This window comes from Panulirus ornatus, chromosome 28 (assembly GCF_036320965.1).
Source record: "Panulirus ornatus isolate Po-2019 chromosome 28, ASM3632096v1, whole genome shotgun sequence".
NCBI lineage: Eukaryota > Metazoa > Arthropoda > Malacostraca > Decapoda > Palinuridae > Panulirus > Panulirus ornatus.
In genome coordinates, this window is record NC_092251.1 from 6598445 (window position 1) to 6609340 (window position 10896).

The 10896-nt window shown below is 35.9% G+C and overlaps 1 protein-coding gene across 1 annotated transcript in view; it reads right to left on the reverse strand.

Annotated features, from left to right (window-relative positions):
• The window catches only part of LOC139757799 (PHD finger protein 12), a 29028-nt gene extending 18680 nt beyond the window's left edge, over window positions 1–10348 (reverse strand). Inside the window, exons 1-5 of the mRNA XM_071678620.1 lie at window positions 9985–10348; window positions 6438–6652; window positions 5624–5693; window positions 2291–2564; window positions 548–656 (exon numbers count right to left, since the gene is read on the reverse strand). Of these exons, the coding sequence (XP_071534721.1) occupies window positions 548–656; window positions 2291–2564; window positions 5624–5693; window positions 6438–6652; window positions 9985–10032 (716 nt within the window). The 5' untranslated portion in view covers window positions 10033–10348. The remainder of the gene's footprint in view (window positions 1–547; window positions 657–2290; window positions 2565–5623; window positions 5694–6437; window positions 6653–9984) is intronic.
• Window positions 10349–10896: the final 548 nt, after the last annotated feature.

Sequence of the window (10896 nt, forward strand, 5' to 3'; positions counted from 1 at the left end):
TGCAGCATTTCATTTCCAACATATCCACCCTCTTCCATACTTTAAGATTTGAAGTCCATACCTCACATCTATACAACACTGCTGGGACTACTACACCATCAAATATACCCATCTTTGCCCTCACACACAATGGCCTCTCTTCTTTTATGCTTAATGCACCCAAGATCATATCACCCTGATCCACCCTATGACTTACTTTGGCTCCCATGATTCCCTCTGTTGCCATATCTACTCCAATGTATCTAAAACAACAAGTTATCTCCAATCAAACTCACATGTAAACCTATCTCTTTCCACTGCTAAACTCAACAACCTTACTTTTATTAACATATACTATCAACTTTCAATTTTCACACTCTCTCTTAAACTCAGAAATCAGCTTCTGCAGTTTTTCATTTGAATCTGTGGCTAGAACCATTTCATCAGCAAAGAGCAATTGTTTCACCTAGGGTTATATGATATTTTACTAATGACAACAGAGGTAAAACACACAAAAAGGTATTAAAAAAGTAAAAGTTTTTGATACATGATACATGACTTGGCTTACTTGTTGCACTGAAAACAAAGTTTGGCAGGCAAAGGAACTAATCCATTATCAAGTTCATGAGCCTTCTTCTTCTGGGCTCCTTTCCTTGTTCCATTGCTCTTGACAGCAACTGCAAAAACCAACACAAACAACTGTCACATAATTTTGCATATACTGCTACATGATAAACCAACACTGGTAGGAGGGAAATCTGATAAAGTACAACTTGTCTGAAATTAGTAAATTTTCCTCTCTTTTGAGGAAGAAATACTAACAAAAAAGACATTTTTTTTCTTTATGCAATATACACATGGTATCAAAACTGCTTTTTGTACCTGTTCAAAACCACCAAATAATTTTCCATACATATCATGAGCTGTTGTCTATCTATATCTACTTTCTTTAAATCCATTTCTATTCACATGAGGTTAATCAAGATCATATTGCCTCTTACTTCATTCACTAAGTTCCTCAAATCATATCAAGAGTGCTTAAGTGAACATGTGCTACCAAGCTGACATAAACACTAAAAATTTTTTCACTCTTCACACAAATTGATTCATTCCCTCCTCTACCTTCACAGACACCATTAATTCTAAGGTATGCACTACATCCTCGGCAGAAACTCTGAAAAAACATTCAAGTCTTTGAACATGTCCTATTCATCCATGTCACCAAAATATATCACATATTACACCACTTGCCTCCTCCTTTATAATGTCCTCCATTTCACAGTACCCATCCTAATCCTCAGTTCCTTAAAAAATGATACCCTCATTTCTTTGATTATCACCCATCAATACTATAAAACTTTATCTCCCACAGTATTTTTCTCTCCTACAACATCCTCTTTTCTTTTGTTGCTGACCTTTAACTCAAATTCTCCTTCATCCTCCTCCCAAAACGTTCATTCTCCTTCCTTTCATCATGTATCATTTTTTTTGTCTGACAAGTTTTGTCTTTGACTTCTATTCTCTATTTTTCACTGGGTATTTAACTTCTCTCCCAAAACTTTAACTACTTTCTTATATCAACATTCCCATGCTGCTCCCTCTGTTCCTTCCTGTCTGTACATGATACTTTCACGACACTTGTGGCTATATATATCAAAGCATTTATCACATGGCTCCCAACATTCAGCCTTGAAATGCAAACTTAACTCTTTTGGAAATTTTGTCTTGTAATTCAATTCCAGGGTTCTCAACCTTTTTCCTTACTGCCATTTCACTTGCATGTCCAGTTAATCACTATTCTAAGCACATCTTCATTCAGCATCTTACTGCTGTATGATCCAACAATGCACCTACTAGCCCTCTGATTAACCTTAAATGCTGTATCAAGCACATTCTATTTTATTTCCCATCTCTATTTCATGCTATAACCTGTGGGTGAACAAACAGATAAATGTGAAGATCATGCTTTGATGCCATCTATCTATTCATAACTCTGACATCCATTCCCTCAAGGAACTCCCTCAAAAGGGTGGCACCAGCATGAGTCTCCATAATTGGTGAACTCCAATGCTGCTTCTTAGCCTTTAGTGATGCACCTAAGTATTAAGTTCCAGTGGACTATCAAAAAGGGTGCTGAAAGCCCACAGTTGGTATCGATGAGCAAACTATATGTATGCAGATATCTGCCTAACTATTCATCCACCTGACCATCTGGCTTTCATCAGTTTATTCTTTTCCTTCACAGTTCACAATACTGAATCAAACATATCAATCTGAGGACAGAAATATATCAAATGAAATCTAAACATACTTTTAGGTTCACCAGGAAAGCAGACAGGCAATGTCATCTCAAAGGGTAGAGTGAACTGCTTAGGATTGATTGCAGCTGCTGCCTTGATGAGTGTAGCCAGGGGGGAATCTGAGATTTCGTATTCACGCCCCCCTGCACAAACTCTCTTATCATTGGTGTCAGATCTTCCTGTAACAGACGTTGTTGGCTTGTCATCCTCTTTGTCTTTCCTTTTGATGCCTTTGGCACTTTTGTTAGACTTGCCACTGGATACTGATGTTCTGTCATCATCAGGCTGGTGAAAGGCAATATCATATCAGTATAACTGTGGGAGTGGGTTAAAGAGTGCAAGGAAATGAGCTCTAGTTGTGACTTACAATGAAAGTTGACTACAAGAGTTGAATGACTGCTAGAGCTTATAACCCAGAACATGAAAGGAGTAAATAAGAAAAGAATGCATTTTGAGAAGCTGATTGAATGCTTTGGCAATTCTGGTACAAGGGAATGAATCACAATACTAGGGAACCTAAATGAAAGGATGGATCATTTGGTAATTGAGGATATAATACAGAATATGTCATAAAAGAAAAGTTACAGGCCTCTCCTGCTTTCCACTATGTATTTTCCTGAAAAATGCATGTAAAACAAATCCATATGTAGTAAGCCATATGGTGTATAAATGTAACAGAGAAGCAATCCTGGCATCTTCTAAAAGTCACCTTTTGTCACTGCTGCTCTAGAAAAAAGCGTCCCACAAAGTTTATGGAAACCATTTCAATACTGGAGCCCTTGCAAAGATTGCAACTGAGTTTAATGGTACCTATTTCTGACTTTTATCCTCCACCTGGATCACTAAAAATTTTTCAATACCCCTAAACAAAAGATATCTCACTTTTGTCATATTTGCTATTTTCCCTACACAAAAAATGTTGCTTTTGTCTTATTCTAATTATTTAGTAAGTGTGATTAAGCCACCTGTGCATTCTGAACTGCAGCCTCTGTATGCGAAATCAAGGTAGGCAACTCTATGGCCTTTTCATGTGGGGTCCTATACTACTTAATATAATATAGAAAGTGCATTTTGCAGTAACAAAAATATACCATAAAAATAATGTATGAAAAAGGAAAGAATTTAAGTGAATGAAGCGTTTAATGGGATTGAAATTAAGTAGAATTCCCGAGAACCAAAATGTACAATCAGAATTCAGAATCCTTAGATGGTAACTAACATCAGCTGTCCAATTAGTAAACATAAGCCTAAATTACTTATTGTTTTAACTTTCCCCTCATCTGTTAAAATCTCACACTAACTGATCATTCCACTGCCAGGAAGCCAAAGGAAAAAATTCTGCTTTCATCACAAACTATACAACCAACATCATAAATGCATAGCTTTGTCCCATAGGTCATGTGCACATGGTGAACCCACAGAAAAAACAAAGATTACTGAATGACCTGAGTAATAAAGAGGAAGACTTGCAACATGCATAAGTTTGTGAGGAAACCGAAGAATAATATCATGAAAAACATGAAGACATAAGTGAACAAGTATGATTTTAACATGATTACATAAGATGGACAAAGTCCTACATGGAAAGCATTCCCAGTGACCCCACACTTGTGGAAGAAAATATGAAGGGTAAAGAGCCAAAATATTTCTAGAGCAAATATTTATCTTTGTTTATTATACACTGTCGCTGTCTTGCGTGTTAGCGAGGTAGCACAAGGAAACAGACGAAAGAATGGCCCAACCCACCCACATACATATGCATATACATACACGTCCACACACACACACACATATACATACCTATACATTTCAATGTATACATATATATACATACACAAACATATACATATATACATATGTACATAATTCATACTTGCTGCCTTCACTCATTCCCGTTGCCACCTCACCACACATGAAATGACAACCTCTTCTCCCCGCAAAGGTGCGAGGTAGCACTAGGAAAAGACAACAAAGGCCACATTCGTTCAAACTCAAGTCTCTAGCTGTCATGTATAATGCACCGAAACCACAGCTCCCTTTCCACATCCAGGCCCCACAAAACTTTCCATGGTTTACCCCAGACGCTTCAAATGCCCTGGTTCAATCCATTGACAGCACTTCGACCCCAGTATACCACATTGCTCCAATTCACTCTCTCTATTACTTGCACGTCTTTCACCCCGATTGCTCAAAATCTTTTTCACTCCATCCTTCCACCTCCAATTTGGTCTCCCACTTCTCCTTGTTCCCTCCACCTCTGACACATATATCCTCTTTGTCAATCTTTCCTCAGTAATTCTCTCCATGGGACCAAACCATTTCAAAACACCCTCTTCTGCTCTCTCAACCACACTCTTTTTATTACCACACATCTCTCTTACCCTTTCATTACTTACTCGATCAAACCACCTCACACCACATATTGTCCTCAAACATCTCGTTTCCAGAGCAAATACATCTCTAATATCCCCCCTACATAAGACAACCTCACCCGGTCACCACACTTATTCTCAGTATGAACTAGCATAAACATATCTAGTACAATTTTCCAAAGAAGGAACAGAGAAGGGGGCCAAGCAAGGATATTCCCTCTAAGGCTCAGTACTCTGTTCTTAACGCTACCTCACTAACGTGGGAAATGGCAAATATGTACGAATAAAAATGTCATTCACCATCAGCACTATGCCTGTGTATGAAATATGAGAACACTTTCAAAAGAAGTTAATGAAAAACTGGGAAATGAAATCTGCAAGTCCTCACTCCTTATTGTTGTCTGGATAAAGTTAACATTAGATAAAAACAGAACACTTTAACTCCAAAAATGACACATCCATTATTTCAACAGCAATAAAAAAAAGCATTTGCAATCACATTTTGATCCTTAAAAGTTTCTTTATATTATGAAATAATAGCACTATGCCACACTTATGTCTAATGAATACCTAAATATTTGCAATATATCTGTACTAACATCCATATCCTTGGACAGGGTGTATGGAGTAAAATGGTAAAAATAAATGCAAGTTATAGGAGGGCATGGAAGGAGGAAATCTTGAACCATTGTCATATGATTTATGATTGTGTACCCATTCCAATAGTATCATTAACACACCTTGGAAGTATGCCTCAAGTGCGGTCAGAGTAAACTGTTAGAACACAGCTGTGCATGTTTTTGTTAAGAACCATCTCTCTATGGAAAAAAACTTCTTGAGTGGCAAGTTTCCATTACTGTATTTTACGACAGTCAGACACAAAATACTCACCCCTGAAACTCTGTATTGATGACATACCTACCTTCCCATGACATTACTGTATTCTACTACAGTCAGACACAAAATACTCACCCCTGAAACTCTGCATTGGTGACATGCCCACCTTCCCATGGGTATATCCTCCTCATCCAAAGGTGGGTCACTGAAAGATAAAGGAATGCTGTTAAGCCTCAAGTGTACATAAAAACACTACTACCTTGACATTTCTATGATGTAGCTTCAAATTTTTCCTTCTCTAATGTGGTTATGTTAGCAGCAGCAGGAACACATTTGTTACTTAAGGGAGAGTGGCAGGAGGGTAAGAAACAAGAGGACAAACTTTGAGAAGGATCAGGAGAAGCTGTAGAGTTAGGACTACAAGAAGGATATATAGAGGATGTTAAGGATGGTGTAGCCCCTTTTACTGGAACTAAGAGTTTGGGAGGGCGTTGCAAGGTATAAATCGTACATTCTAAAATTCTTTGGATGGTCTGCAAGACTAAGGAAGGCAAAAGTCTTCAGGTGTGCATGTGCAAAACTGGTGGGTTAAGATGAAAAATTTCTAAAGGGAATTAGATACGTGTATAATGAATTTCGAAGGCTGAGAAAAAAATGTTATGATGGGCATGACTCTAAAATAGAGAAGAAAAAAGTGGAATGTATTGTTGAAAGATGAAGATTACCAAGTGTGAATACAAATAATGTGTTTCTGGAAGATTTCTGTGCTGAGAGAAGAATATTCTTAAATACTTATGTTGAACATAAGCTAATTCACTTATATAAGTGAGATGAGGTGCAGGGGGATGTTCCCTCTACGGCTCAGTCCTCTGTTCTTAACACTACCTTGCTAATGCAGGAAATGGCGAATATGCAAGGAAAAAAAAAAATACTGACAAAAAAGACTTACTGGCACATGAGATGGAAGGATGCAGGGCAGACATCACAGCATATTAGATCACCTCCCTCACCACATGCATCACAGGAATCATGGTTATGACCTCGACCAGGGCGACGAAAGTATGGATGAGCAGCCAAGCCTTCTTTAGCAGACCCTGTTGATCCTCCACTCTGTTGTCTGTTTGGTTCTCGACTTCCAGGTGGTGCAGTCAAAGCCAGAATTTGCTGTGTAGTTGAAAGGAATAGCTATCAAAATACCCTTTCTTCACTCAATAAATTTCCTAAATCCTTTTACTGCATAAAAAAATATATTAAAGAATTTCAATTACCATTAGCTGAGTAAATGTCTATGACAGCAAAACATCTTTTCCCTTTGCTGCAATAATCAACGGCCTTTCCAAGGTCTTAAAATACTCACTAAACATCCCTGCTATCTGGAAGATGTTTCAAGAATAACGAAGATTAACAATGGACAGCAGAAACGGCCAAATTACCACACAACTATTTTCACATTACGTTACGAGTTATATACAACATGACGTGAGGTGCAGAGTAAATGTTTACCTTCTATGAAATAATATACATTAAAGAAGCTAAAATAAATATGTTGGTTACTTTAGTCCTTTTTTTTTAATAGCTGCTGTTTGCATATTTGTATTACATCATTACATACATAGCAAAGTTTAATAAACTGTTCTGTGTTTTGTATTGTACTGTAATAAATTTTCAAAATTTTTATTTGTTTTTTCTAAGTGAAATCAAACCCAAATGATGTAAAAAAATCTTGAAAATCTGATTTTTTATCAATAATGGCATATACATATAACAGATTTTACAATGCTAAAGAAACATTGTTCGTATATAATGCAATAAGATGCTTTTGCAATACACTTGGCCTCCTTCTGAACCACTGGTGTTACCAGACTCCATCTGCTTGTCATTACATCACAAGCGAATGCCACCACTGCTGAGGTTTTACTATCAGAGTAAAACCAATAAGATGTTATTCAACTACCCTTTCTGAGTTTTGAAACACATGCCAATATTTATAAAGTATATTCTCAAATGCATATATGGTTCAGCTTTCAACCAATCTAACTCGCAAATCATTCCATATGATATCGACCTTGTTGAATAAATAAAATGTCGCCTCGTCTGAGGTAAAATGCTTGTCCTCAAGCTCATATCCATTCCTACAAGTGAAACTAGACAAAAAAAGCTTTAAGGAGCAGCTTAAATGGAGATCATTAAAGCGTTTGCTAATCCTGAATGCTGTATTAAATCAACTCTTAACCTTCTCTTTTCTAAGCTAAATTTAAGGTGTCTAGTTGGTTTTTGTAGGATTTGTTTCTCAGTCTCGGAATCAACCTGGTATCTCAATGCTATCCTCTCTACATTCTGTCTATGTCTTTTTTCAAGTAGGGTAACCAAGGCTGAACATAATATTCAAGACTGGAACGCATCAATAAACTGTAATAAATATGGATGATTTCCCTAGACATATTTGAAAGCCTTGCTAATGAAACTAAGAATTCTGATAAACCTTTTACTGCCTCTGTGCACTGCTTCCTTGTCCTTTAAGTCACTAACGATGATTACACCTAGTATTTTTCCATATTTAACTTTTGTACCTCACCTACTCATACTGTTGCTTGCCTTCTCATCTTTAATATCAATATGTGAAACTTTGCACCCATCAATATCAAAATCAATTTCCTAACTATCAACCCAGTGCATTAGTTTGTCTATGTCAGTTTTATATCAAAATCCATTTCCTAACTATCAACCCAGTGCATTAGTTTGTCTATGTCAGTTTGAACCAGCAAACATACAATTTCAGTTGTAGATACATTTCCCTGTTTGGAATTGTTTTCAATTTTCAATAAACAGTGCAAACCATCATTAAAATGTATGTGAAAGAGAACTGGTCCCAAAACTGATCCCAGAAGCACACAGCTTGTCACTTCTAACCATTCTGAGGCTTAATCATTATTCACGATTCTTAGTCTGAAGAGAATTGTTTTTGAACACGTGGACTTCTGAATGGTTAAAAAAAAATTCCAAATGAAAGTTTCAATAAATTTTCCATTAATAGCTATTAAGTGAACTGGACGATCATTTTGATGCATATTCTTAATACCTACATTTTCAATAATGGTGTTACTTTCCCCTCAATAAGGGTAATTTAAATCTTAACTATCTATATTTTTCTCTCTTAATGCCCACAGGTAAAACCTCTTTAGACTTGCTTTTTAATTTATCTTACCGAAAGAAAACAATTTACATACTTAAAGTATGAGATCTATCAATGTGATATAAAAATCCCTTTCCCTACATCAGACATTCTGTATATAAAACATCAAAAAAGGCATGAAATTTGTTTTTTAATTAGCCTGGACATATAAGCAAAGGTGAGTCTAAACTACTGTAATGTGGTAACCAGAAAAGGGGAACAGGATTGTCTAGCATCACAAAAAATGCATATCGGTATATATCTATATCACATAAAGCCCCGTGTGAAGATTAAAAATTCATATCACTGAATTCATACTTCTAGAAAGGAAAGAAACATATCTTACATGGAGATAATTTTACAAAGTCATTAAAGATCATAATAAGGATTATTCTTTTCAATTATATTGTAGCCTACAACTGATGCCATATAAGTGTCACTATCATCTCATTAAAGTGATAATCTCTCCAATACTATTTCACATATGAAAGAATTAAACAACTACAGTAACAAATTTCTATTTACCATATTTCTAAACATAAAATCACAAATAAATTATCAATGATCAAGATCATATTACAAAACTGAATCTCTGCAACCTAAAGGCTTAAAATCATGCACTTAACATTATGCACACCTACAAAATACCCTCTACATAAACAGTATACATAAAAGCACATTTTCAAAATACATGTCAAAGTAATTCTACCTGATAAAAACTAAAAGTAACAACCTTATTTCATAAACAACATTTAAACAAGATCAAAATAGTGAAAATATGAGATCTTTGCTATATTCACTAAATATCTATTCAATCATTAATAAATAATGCCAGCAAATCCTTCATATCATTACTAAACTGATAAATAAAAAGGAAATAACGCCCAATATATGAAAGTAAACATTAATCAACATATAAATATTTAGGCAGATAACTTTAATATTACAACAAAAGTCTTGACACCTATCTGGGACGAAAAACTGAGAATAAATTCCTTACAAAGTAAACCAAGAAGCTTTATTACACATCTGTATCTATTATCTATCATTATTAAGTGCTGTAAACCAATTATGGAATTCTGTAAAGTACCCAGGTAATCTGCCATCTTACCCTCATTTCACCTTTACCCATAATTCACATTGTAATGTCCCTTTAACGTTTAACATCGCATGAATTGAGTCTTCCTTAGATTACAGAAGATGTTGTATGGCCTAAGAGTCGGCTTGCGGCCATCAGACCACAAGATGGAGGCGCCATACTCTCGCCTAGACCAAGACCTCCCATACCTCACCCAATATTCCTTAACCTCAAACACCTACTCACCGGCATCAGGCCGCCCATGGAATCCACATCATATTCCATTGAAGTCATGGCAATGACCTTATTGTATTCTTTTGACTAGACAGCGAACTACAGCATGGCATTAATCAAATTTGCCAGCCCTTCTTGCACTTCATACTTCAGGTCAAAGACCAGCCAGAGTCGCTCATTTATCTACCGATTTCTCAGTTCACACTCTTCACTTAATGATTTACTCCATATATTTTTCCTTATTTAGACTGGTATAATAACATATGATGATCCCTTTGATATTCATAGCAACGTTATATTGTACAAAGTAAAAATTACTATGTCAAAGTCCTCAGTTTACAAATGTATCCTTGGCGCAAATGTCGGATACAAATATAGACTCCTAAATCCAAACAAACCAGCTACAATGCTGAAAATGAAACATAAGCAGATCGTATTAAGTAGTTTTCAAAGTTTTTAAATAATACTGAATACTACTTCATATGTAATATCTATTCTTTTTTAAGACTAAATCCTTTCTAAGTACAAATTTTGATAGTTTGTTGTTATATTTAGGTGTATACTAAGAGAGTTTGAAGATACCAAAGTTTATTGAAAAAGAAAACAAAGTGGGCATGCGCAAGCATCAGAAAATAGCGCGGGCTTTACCCGATCAGTCGTCTGCCAGGCTCTAAAAGAATAGTGTTTACAGATCAAAGGGTAACTATGTATTCCATGAATATTGTCTTCAAACATTTGAAATATCTACCTATTCTGTGACTAAGTGATAAATAATTTTCTGTGTGTACCGGAGACAGCAGTGCAAAAATCGCTTAACATACAATCTGCATTTCTGCGTTATCATGTTGACGTTACTCATTTTACAATTTAGGTTGGAAGCTGAGCAGAAAATCACCGGGGCAGAAAATTTCTAATGGTCATGTT